The following is a 19,301-nucleotide window of genomic DNA, read 5'->3' on the forward strand; positions in this document are numbered from 1 at the left end:
AGTTCCTGAGTATCTCCAAAGTGAAGATTACATTTTTCAGAATGCAGTTTAAATGATGCCTTGGGTATTTTTTTAAGGATTACATGCAACATTATAAAGGTAAGAATTCCTTTTACTTTTATTGTTCCCATGACATTTTAAGTTGTCAGTGCAGAAAAGTGGCTTTTCTCTTCCTTTATTTTCTCTCTAGAAAAATCATATTTGTCAACCTGAGTTTTTTCAACTTGAGTTTATCCATGAGTTTATGGGGAGAAAGAATTAAAATTACTTATGGGTGTATTAAAATAAATAAATATTTTTTAAAGGAAAAAAAAAAAAGGAAAATTAAGAAGGGAAAAGATTTTCTCTCTCATAATCTCTTTTGTTTTCCTCTTTTGTTTAAATGCCTGTCTGACTACCGGAAAAATAGCATGTTTTTGCTAGAGACATCTCCTTTCTCTTTTGCTCTTTCAGCTAACAATTCTCTAATTATTTATATTTCTGTTTCCAGTTTAATAAAATAAAAAAAAAAAAAAGCATCAAAAACTTTTCCCAGACATTAGCAATTTTTGTCTTTTGTTTTTATATTTTCAAAACACACTGGAATAAATAATAATAAAAACAAAATGTCCCTCTTTTTTCCTTAGTATAGTATCAATTTGCCACCCAAGACAGAAAACTACTGCCTTCTGGTGACAGATTTTTCTTCAAGCTTTACCCTACTGCCCGCACCTCTATCTACTATAGGAACAGTGCACACTTAAGGAAGAGACCCCAGTTTGTGTGGGAGAAAGTAGTATTAGACTACATGCTCTGAAAAGTCGACACATAGCTGCTTGGATCTCTACTATATAAATATGAATACATATACATAGTGTGGAAAATGAACATTGATAGAAGAACATGCAGCTACCAGCAAGAACTTAGAGGAAGGGCAGTAACTTATGTGATTTCATTTCCTTGCTCTGTGAAAATGACTAGGGAAAGCAAAGAAGTAAATGAATTGATTCAGTGCTACTGACTCGCCTCTGCAGGCAGAAAGGAACAGTCTGGTAGTGGGGAATGGTTCACTGCAGGCAGCAGGGAGAGCTCACAGCATGGCCAGAAGTAGTGTAAAAGGAGAACAACCAATGGCTTCATGGAGCTCCCCAAGACACCTCCATTCCCTGAGAACAAAAACGGCCAGCTCTTGTGTACTAAGTAGAAACAAGCTCGGCTGACGGACTTTTCAATCATGCCAAATCCCAGAGCTGTGACAAGCAAGGAACAAAATCAAGGTCACAGATACAAGCAGCAGTATATCTTTTAACACCCCAGGCAGTTGTTGTTTCCTACTCGTTCTAACTTGCCTCTCAGGCCTCCACCTGAATTGACTGCTTAACAGCACCACAGGCTTCAAACTTTGGCAGCCCTACCTAGAAGCACTGAATTAGATAGTCGCAATTTACGGCTCCTTCTCTTTATCAGAGCAGCTGGAAACACAACAGGCAAATTACAGACACAACAGGAGTTTCTAAAATGGACCTGGGAATGGGGTGAGAGAGGTGCACAGTCACGACCATTAGAGGCAATCACTGCTCACACTGGAGATACATGCACTTCAGCACTGGTCAAGACTAGGTGCTAACATTTCATTCACAGAAAATCTACACCTTGTGTGGATCAGGAAGGAGCTACATAGCCAGCCAAGAGAAATAGCGTGACAGCTTTCCACCTAAGAGTCTGGGCTGGACTGAGATATCGAGACCCTCATCATCACCTCAAGCATGCCATAACAAGTCAGGAAGGCCTTCCTTCCCTCACCATCTGAATGATTTATAATAAGGACTGGACCTCACATCCTGCTCAGCAGGCCCTTTCTGGATGGGCTAGAATGGCCAGGCCCCATTCTAATGGGAGCACCCTCTTGTGCAATTGTCACCCATAAACATGACCTTCTTGATATTTCTGGCAATTCAGTCTGAGCCATTTCCCTGCTTCAGATGTGAGTGGAAATAAGCATCAAGAGGTATCAGTTCATTAACTTGATCTCAGAGCTCTTCCTACAGAAAGGAAAACACAGATTTACTCAGGCAAGTAGACAGAAGTCAACCATTTTCCTTATCAGCCCAGGCCTCTTCAAATTGGGTCTGAATTAATCAAAGGGCAAAGTCTCTTCAGCTAGTACCATTTTACATTTTCCCAGGTGGCTTTGTAACTTCCTTCCAAGTTCTGCTGACTCAGAATACTTTCCCAGGGACAACTCCATGTCAATACTGCTAGTAAAGATAGAACTAGTACAGCCCTAACTGTAAGGCTACCCATTCCCAAGGCCCACAAAACACTATGGAGTGATTACTGGTCAACATTTGTGACCATAACCCCCTCCTTCTCAGGTAAACACTCTTCCCATGCTCCCAAGTCCAAAGGACATTCAGACTTGAAGGACAGCAGCGTAAACCGGAGGTAGAAATCAGACACATCAAAATTAAAGTTATTGTTTCTTTATTCTTTAAATAGAATTGCCTCAGACGTCACAGAGCTCCAACAATACAAGTGTTTGCACAACATTTCCTGGGAAGTACCTTTTCCTCTCCAGCTTACCACAATCCAGTGCCTAATCTCAGCCTCTTCTGAGGCTATTCAAAGAGGGAACGGATGAGGGAATGGCTGACTCAGGGGGCTTGTATGATATGTTAAAAGGATACCCATAATACCTTGAGCTTGGCTTGGATCTCTCTGGCTTTCCTCCTTGCCAGGACCTGGATGTGACTAGATACCTGCATCGAAAGACAAAATCCATCTTCATTGAAGAAGAGTATTTGGTAGCTGCTTGCAGAAGTAAACAGTTTACTTTATGCACCATATGCAATAGGGAGTTATTTAGGTTTGTGGAGGAAGGGAGGGTTGAGGTAGTAATGAGATGCTTTTCTGAGCATAACTGTCATGAAGTAAGATGGGTTATCAACAAAGACAAGCCATATAAAGCCTTTTCCAATTCAAATGTCTTTATTAAACCAGAGACATCTTCTAAAACTGAACAACCCATCCATAAATCTGGGGATTAAGAGTTCTAATCTCTTTACTCCCAATCTTGGCCTCCTCTTGGAAGAAGGGAAACCCATGTTACATACCCTTGGCTACTATATAATGACTCTCAGAATCTGGGCTGAAACACATCATAGAATAGTTTAGGTTAGAAGGAACTTCTGGAGATCAACTATCAACCCTCTACCCAAAGGAGGTAGATGCTGCTCAGTGCTTTGTCCAGCATAGCCTGTACAATCATTCCTAAAACACAGAGGTGCCTTTTTCATCACATGTACCATGTGTTTTCAAAATCACCATTGCTGTCTATTTGTCTGACCTGAACAAAGAATCCTCCAATGATGTTCACTGAAATGAATGAATAAAATCCCACACTGTTTAACAGCAGGAAGAATTGTGGGTCACAATATGGATGGGAGGTGGGAGTGCTACAGTCCTATTATCAAATGCCTGAGCTGACTCTTCCCACCATTGTTACTAACTAGCTCAGCACAACCGTCTATTTCCACAAAAGCTAGAAACTAATAGCAAGCGCGTAGCAAGGAATTTGTTCTCATAAGCCTACAGTATGTGTAGCGGTCCAAAATAACCCCAAAACTTTACACCTACCTGTTTCCTTGTGCGTGTTTTCCCTGTTCTCAGCTTAATATAGCGGGCAATCAGCTCATTTCGGCCTGAAACAGAGAAATAATGCAAATAAAAGTTTAGAGAAACTGTTGTTTCGTTTTTTTCCCCCCTTTTTTTCTTTTTCTTTCTATAGAGATTGCCAGTGCAGTGATTTTAGAAAGGCAATGATTAGTTCACATAGTAGGAGTCTAAGCAGAACTTTGGGCTACTAATGCTATTTCTCAGCTTGCATCTGTATAGCTTCCCAATAAAAATACAGTTTATCGATAAAAAATAGAATCAAACACTTTGCTTAATAGTTTTCCTACCACAGTGTGTAAACTCCGTAGGCATGGATCAAGATAACCACTATGAACAGAAAACAAACAAACAAACAAAACCAACCAACTAACCAATCAAAAAAAAAAAATCCATTCACTCTCCATCATTCAGAAAGGCAAGAAGGAAGAACCAGGAAATACCTCAATACCTGGAAGTGATGGAGCACCTCATACTTCATTTCCAGACACACGAAGTAGTACACATTGATTTACAAACGGGAAATCATTCTTACCCAACACAGCTTCTGCAATGAGATGACTAACTTGGAGACTGCTACACATTGAGTACCTCAACTTTAGTATGGCATTTGAAACTGTCTCCCATAAACCCACATTGACAAGCTGAAGAAGCATGAGTTGTGTAAGCAGACAACAAGGTGGACTGAAAACTGGCTGAACAGCCAGACCCAGAGGATTTTGACCAATTGCACAAAGTTCAGTTAGAGGCAAGTCTGTAGTGGTGTACTAGGCCAATACAGTTCAGCACCTTTATTAATGACCTAGACAATGGGACGTAATGCACCACAGAAAGTTCACACAAAGATGGGAGGAGTTGCTGATAGACCAGATTGTCTGTACTGCTATTCAGAATGCGTTTGACAGGAGAAGGACCTTGACTGGAGAAATGGTCAAACAGTAATCTCATGGAGTCCAACAAAGGGAAATGCAGAGTTCTGCATAACTCTAAGCATCAGCATATGCTGGAAACTGACAATTTGGAAAGCTGCTTTGAAGGAAAGGACCTGGGCTGAAAACAAACTGAATGTGAAGCAGGAATGTGCCCCTACAGCTAAGAAGGGCAACAGCATCCCAGGCTGCATTAGGAAGAGCACTGCCAGCAGGTCAAGGGAGGTGATCCTTCCCCTCTTTTCAGTGCTGCTAAGGAGATATCTGGAGTACTGAGTCCAGTTTGAGGCTCTTCAGCACAAGAAAGATATGGACATACTGGATTAAGTCCTGCAAAGGTCCATCGATAAATAAATAAATAAATGAATAAATAAATAGAAGATTAATGGACTAAAACATCTTTCACACAAGACTGAGAGTGATGGACTTGTTCTCTGCCTAGAGAAGTCTCTTGGACAGTTTTACCAATGAATATAAACGCCTGATGTGAGTGAATGAAGAAGGGCCCACTCTCTTCTCAGTAGTGCACAGGACAAGAGACAACAATCACAAAATGAAACTCATGAAATTCCACCTGAACACAAGAAAAAAAAAAAGAAAAGAAAAAAAACACCAACAAAAAACACTTATTTACTGTGAGGGTGGTCAAATACTGGAACAGGTTGCCTGGAGAGGTTGTGTAGTATCCATCCTTGGAGATACTCAAAACCCAACTGGACACAGTCTTGGGCAATTTGCTGTAGCAAAAGAGGAATCTCTCAAGAGAACCCTTCCAACCTAAATGATTCTGTCATTCTGTGAAACTAAGACTAAGAAAATAAGCAACAATAGGTAAATATATGAAAATCCCATGGTTACATGGGATTTTGGAGTGTGAAATGATACAGTGAATTCTTTAGAGAAGACAGAGACAAGAAAGCTTAGTTTTGTGGAAGATTATGGGGAGCTCCGATAAACAGGAATGTGGGGCACTGTCTGAAAGAGGTGAAGAAATCCTTGTCTGAATATAGAACAAACAGTCATTGCAGGCTCAGACAGGCAGAATAGGTCCTTCAGGGCCAAGGGAATGAGCAGTGTAGGAAAATGAGAGGCCAGTACAGGGATACAAAGAAAAGACAGTCACAGTGATAAATGAGGAAAATGGTGTTTATTATCAGCAACATGAATTGCAAAACACAATGAAACATGAAGCTACAGAGTTACAAGTACAGAATTTGAAATTGCTTGGAATGACAGCATGAAACTGCACCAGAATGAGATCCAGGATTTAAAAATCAGGAAGAGAAACAGAAGCGATGAACTACTGACAACTTCAGGAGTGAACAGCAGAACAAGGTTTAGACTTGATTCACAGCTATCACCACAGCTGGACAGTGGACACCAAGATACAAGGCAGACTATGCAGTTCCATAAACAGGCTCACATGTATCAGCTCTTAACAAATATCCTTATTTTATTGTCTTTTTATTGTCTTTTTTTTTTTTTTTTTTTTTTTTTTTGGAGCAGGAGTGTGACGGAGGAATAAAAAGCAGAAACAGAAAAGCAGTAGCTACACATCTGAACTCTAGGCTGATTCAAGGCAGGAAACATGACAAAAAGAGCAGGCTTTGCAAAATAACACAGCTGTGGTGACCACACTAGTCATGATAGAATACCTCAATTAAAATTTGGAGTGGGAAGTATACAGCTGCAATGTCTTATATGGCTGCAACTGTTTGAGGAATGGAACAAGAACAAACTGGGATGCAAAGCCACAGCTCTTGTGAAGCTTATTTGTAACTGTTAAAAAGGCTTTATTTTCTATGGAAAATGTATGGGAAAAACTTGTACATTAGGACATCATAGACATCAAGAAAGCAAGCAGTGGTAAGAAATGTGATTTTTATTCAGAGAGTTTACTCTTCCTTGAAAACATTGGTTTTATTCTAAATCCTTTTTTAACTCAAGACAGAAAAAAAAATGAATGTAAGGACAGATTCTGTGCTACAGATTCACCAGCCAAACCTTTAGGGAAGGGCTGACAATGTTACTAATTCCATCTATTTCACAGAAAGAATGTAAATTTCCATGATTGTATTTAGGCCATGTTCACCAAAGCACAGGTAGGGATGGGAAAGTGTTTTACCTTTAGAAATGTTAATCTTTTTTTCTAATGGTATCATTACCAAAGCGCTCCTTATTCTCCTTGTGGAAGGATCAGGTCTGTAGCTGAGACAAGAAAACAGCTCCAGCTCCTCTATACACAAATTAAGAACTGCTTTTGTGCCAGACACACAATGCACAGCATATAATAACTGACCTCTTCAGTTCCCAGTTTCAGCATAGCATAGTGACATGCCCAAGAGATTTTTATGGGAAGAGCCGCTATTGTTGCTACATTCCACCTGGCTGTTTTTTCAACCAATGTAACCATTTTTACAAAGCTAACACCCATTACTAGTGACAAATATCCAGACCACCTTTCTCTAGTGCCAGAAATAATATACATAGTTCTTCAAAGTCTCCATGTGATCCAAAGATCTCCATGGATCCAAGTTGCAAGGTAAGCAACTACTGAAGTGATGTTAAGAGGTGCTGCTCCCACATATATTGTAATATCTAGAATTTCAGGATGGTTTGGCACAATTCAAATGTGGGAAATAGGCAGAACAAGACAAGGTGCTCAAAACACATTATCTGCACAGAAACATGAAGGAAAATGTATATACACCAAGATGGCCTGTTGTGGGACACTGGAAAATGATTTAATGGAAGAGAGAGGAAAAATTACCCTTGAAAAGAAGTGGATGTGAAGAATTTCATGCAGACAAACTTTAAAAGGATGCACATTGGGTTATACTACAATTTGAACACATAGAAGCACTATGGACACTACTGACGTATGGGTAATCCTTGCATAACTAAATTTCAATGGATTATCAGACAGGTATAATAGATGGTATAGAATAAGATTAGATTCGTTGTGATTCCATGGAAGTCAATAAATTATACAAACTGACCAGTCAGACAGAGCACTACTCTACTTCAATAGTAGAGAGCTGCAAGGCTATATTTGTGTGAGAAGATGCCATGAACTGCCCTGTGCCAGTCACAGTTGATTCTAACCATCTCCAAAATGGATGAAAACATCCCTTTATGTGCCAAAACCTTAACCAGTCAGAGAACCACATGCCACCTTTGCTCAAACATTTCAGAAAGGGCAATAGCCACTAGAGGCAGGAGACACATGAGGAGACAGACAAAAGGAATCACCAAAAGATGTGAGGATGTGCAAAAGGAGACATGCAAGATGTGTGAAAAGATATATTTGGAGAAAAAAGAAAGAAAAAAAAAAAGGAAAAAAGGATGAGACGTGGAAGGAGATATTCTTGAGGATAAGGCTGGCAAAGTAATTTTGGAAAGAGGTGCTCCATGGCAGAGAGACTACAGAGGCAACTGCAGCCTGTAGAGGACCCATGCCAGAGCAGGGACAACTCTGAAACAACTGCAGCCCAAGGAGAACCCATGTGAATAAAGTGAATAAAACTAGGGGAGCTGAGACTGGAAAATGGGTTGGAGAGGCAATAAACTGAAGTTGAGCCTTTGGAAGTGGAAATTGTTTCCTAAAGTGTATGTTTAACTCTTTGTCTTTGACAAAATCAGCAAATATTGCGAAGCAGGCAATGCATTACACTGAAGAACACTGAGAGGAAGGGAAACTATTGTAAAAATTATACATATTAGAAGCTGGTGTAGAAATTCTGTAGAGAGAGAGCATTTAAATATGCATCCCCCAAATTTCCAGATTTAGAATTCACTTTCCTGCTTGCCACCTTTCATATAAATGTACAAGACTTCCTCTTCCAGAATTGTGTCCTCACAAAAACAGGAAAAAAAGAAAGGTGGCAGAGTATGTTAAGCAAATAAAGATACTGGTAGCAAAAAACCAGACCCCCCCACAAAGACATTAGCAACACAGGGATTATTAAAGATGGAACTATGCAAATTGCCAAGCTCAGTAATCTCTGCAGCAAGAATGTATTAAATTACCATGAACCAAAACTGCAAGAGAAACAAGTCCTAAGTGTCTTTTGTTTATCAGAAGTTAGATGTAAGCAGGTGTTACTCTACTGAAAGTCTGAAGGCTCATAGCCTATGGCAAGCATTTTATTTGTTTCACAGCTCTGGCTGTTGGGTAAGCAAAGGCTAGCACTCCTCAGTTGGCCACAACAGGCAGAGCTGTCATAAAACATTGGATGGTTCATTTTTTAGAGCCGTGTAAAGTGTCCCTCAGTAATCTGATCATATGTTGTGTTCTTAGAATAACTCTTGCTGAGGCCTGCCATGGTCACCAGAACCTGCCAACAGTTGTGCCTCCTCTGTCGAAACCACGCATTGGGTTTCATGAAGCTCTAGCCAACATACCAACTGCAGCCCAGGACCCAAAAGCTCTTTATCCTCCCCTGAAGCTTTCCCCTTGGAAGCATGACATGAAAAAGAGAGAGAGAGAGAGAGAAGTAAAGAGATACTCTCTCATGTTCTTTACTTCTCACTCCTCACAAATGAATTTCTGATGACATCAATTTAACTCACACTCGCTCTCACACTGAATTGCAAAACTGTGCATTTCAGCAGCTACCAGGAAGACACTGCTAACAGAAGTGAGTAAAGTGACTTTTTGATTCTCCGTTCTTTCTACAGTTGTGAGCCTTTCAGTGTCAGAGGAGAGAAGCGTCTACATCCAAGGGAGAGGGGGAAAAAATGACGGAAATTCCACATATAGAAAGCATTTCCAAGCCCACCTCAAAGCTTCATGCTAGCTTTCTGCTAGTACTAGTATATTACTGCTTGTACAAGAGGCGGAAAAGGTTTCTCTTTAAGCCTTGATATTTCTTGCACACCTATTTTCAAAGACAGGTAGGAGAACTAAAAACACTCTTCTGTGATGGATGAGAGCAAAGAACTCATTGTGATTTCTGCAAAATCCTTCCAGAAGGAAACTACATGAGAGTATCTGCTTCTTGATAGTGATACCTGTTCTGTTCTGTTCCAAAAGCTACTGTGTGCACCTACCTACCTGTGAAGTGCAGCAAAGACAAGAGATCTAAAAAAGCAACTATCCAGGTGTATCCAGTGAAAGGTTAATCAAAGCAAGGTCAAGAAAGCCATCTCAACTATCATTTCAGAATTCACAAGAAGGATGTGAATCTGTTAGAACAGGCCCAGAGTAAGGCCACAAAGATGATCAAGGGGCTGGAGCACCTCTCCTATGAAGAAAGAATGAGAGCTGGGGATATTCAGCCTGAAGAAGAGAAGGCTCTGGGTAAACTTATTGCAGCTTTTCAATACTTAAAGGAGGCTTATAAAAAAGATGGAGAGCAACATTTTGTTCAGGCAGACAATGACAGGACAAGGAGGAATGACTTCAAACTAAAAGAGGGGATATTTAGATTAGAGGTTAGGAGAAAATTCTTCTCTCGGGGTGGTGAGGCACTGGAACAGGTTGCCAAGAGAAGCTGTGGATGCCCCACCCCTGGAAGTGTTCAAGATAAGGTTGGATAAGGCCCTGGGCAACATGATCTAGTGGGTAGCATCTCTGCCCATGATGGGGGCAGGGGGGGAGGCTGAAACTAGATGAACGTTAAGGTTCCTTCCAACCTAACCTATTCAATGATTTTGTGATTCTGTGAATATGACACAAAACTAAACATCCAGCAAGTTACTACAGAATGACACTTAATACAAAACCATATTATGTTCATGACAGCATGTACCATATGGGATTAACTGACACTGGCCTCTGCCCTGGTCCCTACTTCCTTGCACAGCCTTATTTTCTGCCACTCAATGCATTGCTTCCTCCTCCCACCTACACTAAATGCCTTCCTGGGCATCACCTTTTCCACAAACAGGGCTGCATATTTCAAAACCACATTTTTATCTTTCTGTTGGCTAATCCCATCTTCTCAGCAAGATGCACACTCAACTCTTACTGATATCATCCTTAACATTAGTTTTTATGCTGATTTTATTAGATCCCTCTGACACAAATAATTTTTTCCTACCCAAGACTTGGTGAGAATCTTCTGCTAGCTTCCCAGTTTCCCAGCCTAACTTGTCCAAAGCTAGATAAAATGCAGCATGTGACCTTTCCCTTTCTGGCCTGGGTTCCCTTCACCCCTTCCTATCGTCCTTGACTGCTGGCAATCATTAATGTCACATCTTTCTTGATTCCTTAGCTTGCTTGTTTTCAACCTTAAAATCTCCTAATTAGTGAACTTGTCTATGAAATTTTAGACTTTGAACTCTATCTTTTCTACAGTTCCTTCTCACCCTCTTTCTGAATTTTGTCTTTGTATATCACATATATAATACAGCGATGATGTTCAGCACCCAGGCTCTTTGAAAGGATCAATTTCCCCCCCCCTTTGCTTCCACTCTTGCTTCTACTCATAATTCCAATACCAGAATTGAGGCTATCCCCAAAGTCAAGAAAAAAAGAAAAATGTGGTAACAATCTTTCTATTCATCCCTCCCTGAGACCCTCCATATCTCCACTTCCCAACCATTAATCTCTAAACTCTGATGTCTGCTCTTCATTGTTCTGTAGCCTTCAACAGTAACTTTAAATTAAATATACTGAGCAAATAATGCAGCATGGTGTCTTGTTCTTCCCATTAATCTGGATTGCAGCTGTGGCAAATCCATGTGGCAAGTGGCCCCAACAACAGTGTACAATCTCAACAGTGGCATGTTCATTTTGAGACAAGAGTTGCAGACAACTCTTTAAATGATATATTAACAAACTTAACTCTGATCAAATTTCTTTCACAATTCTTAACAGCCTGTATTTTTCTTCCTAACTTCTATACTGAATCCAGACATACTCAGGAAGCAATAAAAAAACTTAATACATAGTTATGATCATCATACTGAGATCCTTTGCATGAAACAGACCATAGAAAAACATAGTAGTTTACTGCAGTGCACTGGTCTATACTATGAAGACATCTCTCCCCTGCCACTGCAGAATTACAGTGCTTAGCAGTCAAGTTTGAGTTCCTGTAGCACAGTTACACATACCAGAGAGCTTTATATCCAGCTGTGAGATGAGTTTCATCACTCCTATCATTCTTTAATTTTCTGTTTTAGCCTTCCATGAGAAAAATCTCTGAGATCATTGCAGTTCCTGCAATAAAATTTTGAGATGAAAACTCAAGAAAAAAAGCTGAGCTAGACCTTCTGAAAAAAAAATCAAAAAAATCATATCAATGCGAGCATTTTTATGAAGTGCTTAGTACCACATCATCTTAAGCTCTGTCTTGACATATCTGTTTTCATTATTTGACTGTGCAAATTGCTCAGCTCCTTCATCCTCTGAAAGCAAAATCACAGAATCTTTGAATGGTTTGGGCTGGAAGGGACCTTAAAACCATCCAGTTCCAACCCCCCCTGACATGGGCAGGGACACCTCCCACTAGACTAGGTTGCTCAAAACCCCATCCAACCTGGTCTTAAACACTTCCGGGGATGGGGCATCCACAACTTCTCTGGGCAACCTGTTCCAGTGCCTCACCACCCTCACAGTAAAGAATTTGTTCCTTAGATCTAGACTAGATCTACCCACTTTTAGTTCAAAGCCATTACTCCTTGTCCTATCAAAACACTCCCTGATAAAGTCCTTCTCCTGCCTTCTTGTAGGCCTTCTTTAGGTACTGGAAGGTCACTACAACGTCTTCCCAGAATCTTCTCCAGGCTGAACAACCCCAGCTCCCTCAGCCTGTCTCAATAAGGAGAGGTATTCCAGTCCTTTGATCATTCTCATGTCCCTCGTCTGGACTCGTTCTAATAGGCCCATATCCTTCTTTTGTTGGGGTCCCCAGAGCTGAATGCATTCCTCCAGGTAGGGTCTCCTGAGAGCAGAGTAGAAGGGAAAATTCACCTTCCTCAGCCTTCTGGCCATGCTCCTTTTGATGCAGCCCAGGATACGGCTGGCTTTCTGGGCTGCAAGCGCATGTTGCTGGCTCATGTTGAGCTTGCTGTCAACCAACACCTGCCAGTCCTTCTTACCAGTGCTGCTTACAATGCATTCTTCTCCCTGCTTGTGTTTTGGATTGCCCTGGCCTCAGTGCAAGACCTCGCAGTTGGTCTTGTTGAACCTCATGAGATTGTCACAGGCCCACCCCTCAAGCCTGTCCAGGTCCCTCTGGATGGCATCCATTCTTTCCAGTATGTCAACCACACCACACAGCATGGTGACATTGGCAAACTTTTTGAGGGTACACTCAATCTCACTCGTCCTTATCACTGACAAAGATGTTAAATAGTGTCATTCCCAATACTGTCTCCTGAGGTTTGCCACTTGTTGTTGACTCTTTGAGTGCAACAACCCGCTTAAAGAAGTTTTAAAGCTGTTAAGAAGACTTTTAAAGAAGTTAAAGCTTTATTTGCTGGGGCAGAACATGTTAGTTAAGCTAGACCAGCATCTCTTCATTAGACATACACTCTTTTGGAAAGAAGATGCTGCACTTTTCAACTCTGAATCTAAATGTACTTTGCAAAGATGACAAAATATTATTTCTTCCCCTCATATAAGGAAAAATTTGCTTATGGTCATAAAACTCAAGTGTTTCATTTAATAACCGATCTAAAAAATGAAACTGTCTCACATAAAAAGTCTTCTTCCTGAGAAGAGCAATTCTCTTTTTCACTGTATAAATTAAACCCACACCTAGAAACACAAAAAGGGCTAACTGCATTCAAAAACTGCTCTTCCTTGATGGCCAGTTTAAGATGTTTCATGCAAGGTACATGAATGAGGGTTAATAATTACAGAGTCTGCAGGGTTTGGGTAGCTTCTTATTGGTTCCAAATAATGAGTGGAGATAGGTGAAAAGTCAGTCACCTTGTGAGTAGTTACAGCAACAAATTCTTCATTCACCTTGAAGAGCTTCCCTTTTCCTCAGCTGGTCATTTCTGTCCATAAAGTATTTCATTATCTCCTGTGTGCAGTGATTCCAACTAAATTTCTGGAATAAGGAGGATGGAAGGGGGAGCAGACATACACTACTCTAATTGCCAAAATTAAAAAATAAGCACCCCCCTTGGATTTTGTTGGTTTTGTTTATTTGCTGTATGGGATTTGGTTTTGTTTGTTTGTTTGGGTTCGGTTGTTTTTTTGGGGCAGTAGGGTGGGGATGGGGATTGTTGGTTGGTTGGTTGGTTCTGGGTTTCTGTTTTTCTGTTTTGTTTTCCTTTCAGTCAGTCCCTTCTGTGGCCCTGTGGACCACAGTGCTGGCACAGCAGATAGAATAGAGTAAGAATCAGAGTAGAACTTCTTAAAACAATTTTGCCAGCAGGGAAACTGCAGCTTGGAATTGTATTCCACCTAACTGTAGAACATGGACTGGTAAGAGTATGGGCAATGCTCTTCCTGTCCTTTATTCATTTGTTTGAAGACAGAATTAAAGTACCTCCTAATTACTGCCCCAAAGGTACAGGAGGTTATTCCTTGGAAAGGAGTGCAGCAATGCATGTATGTAGCAATCCTTCACCATTACCCTAATGAGAAGCTCCAGGCTAAGCAGTTCTGCACCAACCCTCAGCCTTGAGTACAGTGTTTTTCAGTGCATCAGTTGAACAGCCTCATCAGCTTTGTTTTCCCACATTATCACATCAGGACATAGAAATGTAAGCTGATCCAGTAAGTAGGCAGGAACCAAGACTGATGAGAATCTTAAATAAATTGTTTAGACTGACTTTGTCTGGGAAATCCCAAAATCACACCAAAGCAGCTACATGGAATAATGAGTCTTGAATATGCCACAAAGCGTGGCATCAGGTAACACACAAAAGAGCCAGTAAGAATCACACATGGAAAGGCATGTCAAACGTTCATTTTCATAGGCCACCTGAGAATGACAATGTTGTACAGGCACAAGAATATTTTCCTCACTAAGGCCCATGTTGTTAGAAAAGCATGACCATTGAGGGTAGCACTGAAACCTATGCTTAACTATAACAACATCCTCTAGTTCCCATGAATCCAAGTTCTACATTACACAATCAGACATCTGCTAAGCTCTCTTTTAGATCAATTAATGTTTTGCCTGCCTGTTTCAGTAACTTCCAACAGCTGAAGGGCATCTGAAAGCAACTCTCAATAGTCCTCAGTGATACTGCCTCAAAAGATACCAAAACTTTAGCACATCTCGTCCTCCTGCTTTTTCACTCAACTGCCTCTGTTGGCACCAACAGTACACTGTTTCTTGAAGATTTCTGCCCAAGTGCTATTCCTGAGCATGTGCCCAGATGGCACGCTAACCAAATATTCAAAGTTCCAGCCATGACAGAAATCAGAGCTAAAAGGAATCTGTGAGATCCATTCAGCCAGTTGCTGCATGACCAACACAGGACTATTCAGTTTTCTAGGCATTTGGTCTGGTGTAGCTTAGCTCTTGTGTTCTGACTGCTTCACTAACCTGAACACCAGGACCCAGTCCTTCTTTGTATGTGGAAGATTACTTTAAGACATCAGGTTATAGCTTTATGGGAAGCTGAGCCTAACTGAATGGCTGACTCCTGCTGAAAATGCATTTGCCTTTTTCCTTAACTCCCTCTCACCAGATTATTCCATAGATCAGGTCAACACATTCTCTAAGAGGTGAAAATTAAGTACTGATCATTGCTGGTTATAAGAGAACGTGGACAGAAAAGCTTCACAGAAATGGAGGCTTTGTTCTGTGAACTTTGTTCTGGGTAGCTACCCAGAATCTGGTCTGGATAATAGCTAAATTGTGCCAAGTTCATAACATTTCTTTACAGTGGCTTGTGATTTTTTCCCCCCTTTCTTTTTGCACCTAACACTGGAGCAGTTCTGTTCTACATTATTTAAACACATGTTCCCTTACAGTTTATAATGTAACCTGATAGCTGGCAACCAGGATTCAGGCACTGGCACAAAAGCAGGAACAGGAGGCTGACAAAGCTATTTAAGCTGCAAGGAATACTTAAAAATGCACGTGGATCTAGAAGGAAATTCACAAATATTTATGTGCTTCATTTATTTTGTAGACAAAGGTTGCCATATCTAGAATCACTTTCCTCCAGTTTTAGCCATAAAAATATCAGGCTAGTCATAAACAGCTTAATTAGAGTTGGCTCTTTCTCCATGCCCAGAAAGAGAGGAGATAAGCTTTGAAGGTTTTTTGTTTGTTTGTTTTTGTTTGTGTTTTTTTTTTTTATAGTTATACAAGTAAAGATGATGACACACTGCTCATATTGAAGAAAAGCTTAGAAACTCCAGTGAAGGTTCCAGATACCATTGTGCTAAATAACACACTCACACGTGTGTTTCCCTGTAACACCACTGTGATTAGAAGTAGGCCTATGCCCCATGCACTTCTAGTCAACAGTTTGGGTTATTCCTATTGTGTTATTTCATCAAGAGCTGGTTACACGACTGGCATTCCAGTCTGTAGACACCAAGTTCCTGAAAAGGGATTTGTGATTACTGTGCAAATCATGCTCTGGGAAAGAGAGTGATTCTTAAAGACATTTTCGGTGGAAGGTTTTCAATGAAAACAGTGACATTTCCTGTTCAAAAAGCTAGGGATAGAGCAAGACTGTGTCTGTATGCGTGCATGCAATAAGCTCCAGAGAATTTGAAGGAGTACCCAGAGGATGGGTCAGAAGTTCAAGGTGACAAAAATGAGGAACAGCTGCTATGTACCCTTCAGCAGCAGGTGCACCCAGGCCAGAGGTTTAAGTCTGCTCTGCCAGTGACCAATAGACTTGTGAGACCATCTGTTTGGGTACAAATTACACACAGCCTTCACAGTTTTGCTGCCCAGATCTTTGCTGTACACAGACAATACAGGGTTTGTTATGGATTAGCTAATGAGCAACTGTTAAAACCAACACACAGTCCTAGTTCTCCTGTGTTCATTAGCTGGATCCTGTACAAATCAGAATGCTTCCTCATCTTATAGCTGTAATAGTATTTTTCTGATCAAGCATCTTTCCTTCCTTTTGGGGCCACCCCTTAAGGCGCTGGAACCTCGAAAGGCTATGTTGACTTGTCTTCATTTTGCTTAACAAATGCACAGGGATGTTTTGATATGCAATTACATAAAGCTTTGCTAAGTTTTACATCACCCTTGCCCTCCAGCTCTAAGACACACCTTTAAGGGAGACTTCATTCATGTGACAGATTTTATTTACTTGCACTGTAGAAGAAAAAAGGCTAATTTTCTCCTGTGCAATCTGTGCATTGATGCTCATCAGCTCTTTGTAGATGCAAACCCTTGCTTGAGAAATGCTATCATCCCCCTCAATAATCAACAGAATTAAGACATTCTGTGAAAGCATTCCTTGTATTTATCTTGAAGTTTGCTTTTCCTGTTGCAGGTTTGAGAAGTCTGTGCCTTCATTGGTCTAATTAATTTTTTTGGTTCAAATGAACCCACAAACAGTATGTAACATGTTACTAACAATGTTGAAAAAAATCCACAGATATTCAAAGTGGAAAGCAATATTTAATCACCAACTAATGGCCACTGTTTTCTATTTCCTGTATTACAATGCTGTATAAAATTATATCCAATCTGTAGTCAGTCTCATTTATACAAAACACTGCTACACCAGGGTATACTTTAGCACTAGTTTTACAAATACATTCCTTAATAGTTTTATCTGATACAATTTTAAAAATCTCAAATAACAGCTTTTCTATTCTATCTCCTTATGTAAGAGATCTCTCAGAACTGAACACTGTGCTATCATGAAACTTCTTCTGATATCCATCCTATATTCCTTCTTTCTCTACCATTAATCCTAGTCATGCTCACATGTTCCACATAAAATCCCTCTCTCTCCCCTAAATGTTAACACCCTTCAAATATTTTTAGACTGTTATTATGTGTCCACCCCACCCCCCACCATTCAGTCATCACTTAGCCAAGCTATGTATATTTAGCTACTTTAATCTTTCCTCCTAAATCAGTCCCTTCAACTCCCAGAGTTCAATGTTAAGTCTGGTATGCTCATTGCTCTTCTTAGAACTCAATCCATGTTTTTGAGATCCTTCTGGTAATGTGTTTGCAAAAGCCTGGCCAGAAGAGATTTACATGTTCTTGTTTTCAGGCAAAAAGAAATCCAAGCCACTGGACTTGATTAATTTTCATTTTCCACATCTGATTTTGTTCCCAGGTTTTGGATTGAACCCGAAGTTATAAACAAATGTTTTTTTTTATTTAAGAGCAGATTTATCTAAGAGCATACTAGCAAATATTTGGATTCAATTGTGAAGGAATAGTGTTTTTTAAAATGGAAAGAAACACTAGGGCTTTCTACTAAACTTTTCAGAAAACAACTGGAAACACATAGTTACCCAGAAGCAGAGCAGAAAATAAAGCAGTGACTTGAAACAAAGGAAAAGGCTGACAAATTCAATTGAAACCATCTCTCAGGTAACAAGACAGAAGGAGTGGACGCAACTGCAAAGCACATGACTGGCTTACTAAACCAGGAATGATTTAAACTCTGTGCAATTTATAACAAAGAATTACACTGCTGACAGAAAACTGCTACAGATTAGCTCTATCTTGGAGAATTACTAAACATTTGAAATTTAGAAATGAAAAAGCCAAAGGAAGAGCCAAAAAAAGCAGTGCACTGTTGCTAATGAAGGAAGTTACATCAACATGAGAAAAGCTCTGTGGCTGCAGACAAATACAGTGGGAAAATCTCGATTCCACACAACATACTTGGTTTTAGGCCTGACGTATAAAAACGGGACTACAAAACTGCTAAAATCACAAAGGGACATGAAAAGGAAATGCCCATTGTTTAAACAGCAGAATGAAGAAAAAGAAAGTACTCACAGTCATTTAGATAACATGTAGGGCACAATAAAACTGCTAATTTATTAACCAAGCATGTTAAGGAAAAATGCCACAGCCAGTGTTATCAGTTATATTAATTGCAATTGCAATCAGTTTCCTAGTTGGTAGACATTTCAAAAGTGGTAAATACCTCAATACTCAGGAAATGCTTGTAATACATAGAAAAAAAAAAAGTTGTTTTTATGTTCACATAGAAAAATGAGCAGTTAAACTGATATATAATTTAATATTAAGAAAACTGAATTCTGCTTAGAAAGGAGACGGAAGGAGAAACTTGACAAACTCCAGCAGAAGTTTTGTTTGTTGCAAAAGTCTCCAGAAACCTAGTTCCACCTAGTTAACAACAAAGAACTAGAACTACACATAAGCAAAGTGGAAAACTGACTCAGTGAAACTAAGCCTTGTTATTAAGCAACTCCAAAAACATCATACATATCCCCAGAAAAAGAACAGAAGATGGAAAAGTCTGCATCCTGACAGAATCTACGTTTTGTCCACCTTCTAGTATCTAAAATGGAAGATTCCATTCTGTTACCAAAACTGTGTGATAAAGGGACATTCTATGGTTCATTAGGTCAAGATAATGGAAGGAATAGGAACTGCAGAAGTTTTTTTTCCCTGACAGATATCACAGCTCAAATCCAAGTTTTGCGGTTACCTGGGCCAGGCAGTTCAGTGGCAACTGAGTGTATCCTCAGCATATTCCAATTGCTTTGACTGAAACAATATCAGGCAAGACTCTGAACTAGCTAGAGAAGAAAGTATTAAGACCTTGAAAGCATGAAAGGTCTTGAAGGTTTCTACAATTGTAATAGCTGTAATATTCCTCCTTCCACTC

General features: G+C 40.0%; 1 protein-coding gene across 3 annotated transcripts in view; it reads right to left on the reverse strand.

The window, feature by feature from the left end:
- The window catches only part of TEAD4 (TEA domain transcription factor 4), a 58,898-nt gene that overhangs the window by 20,794 nt on the left and 18,803 nt on the right, over positions 1 to 19,301 (reverse strand). For all 3 annotated transcript variants that reach the window (XM_068700640.1, XM_068700623.1, XM_068700631.1), the window contains 2 exons: positions 3,616 to 3,680; positions 2,676 to 2,738 (listed from right to left, as the gene is read on the reverse strand). Coding sequence is in view for 2 of the 3 variants with exons in the window: in XM_068700623.1 (XP_068556724.1) it covers positions 2,676 to 2,738; positions 3,616 to 3,680 (128 nt within the window). In the remaining variant the exon portion in view is untranslated. The remainder of the gene's footprint in view (positions 1 to 2,675; positions 2,739 to 3,615; positions 3,681 to 19,301) is intronic.

Source organism: Anas acuta, chromosome 1 (assembly GCF_963932015.1).
Source record: "Anas acuta chromosome 1, bAnaAcu1.1, whole genome shotgun sequence".
Lineage (NCBI taxonomy): Eukaryota > Metazoa > Chordata > Aves > Anseriformes > Anatidae > Anas > Anas acuta.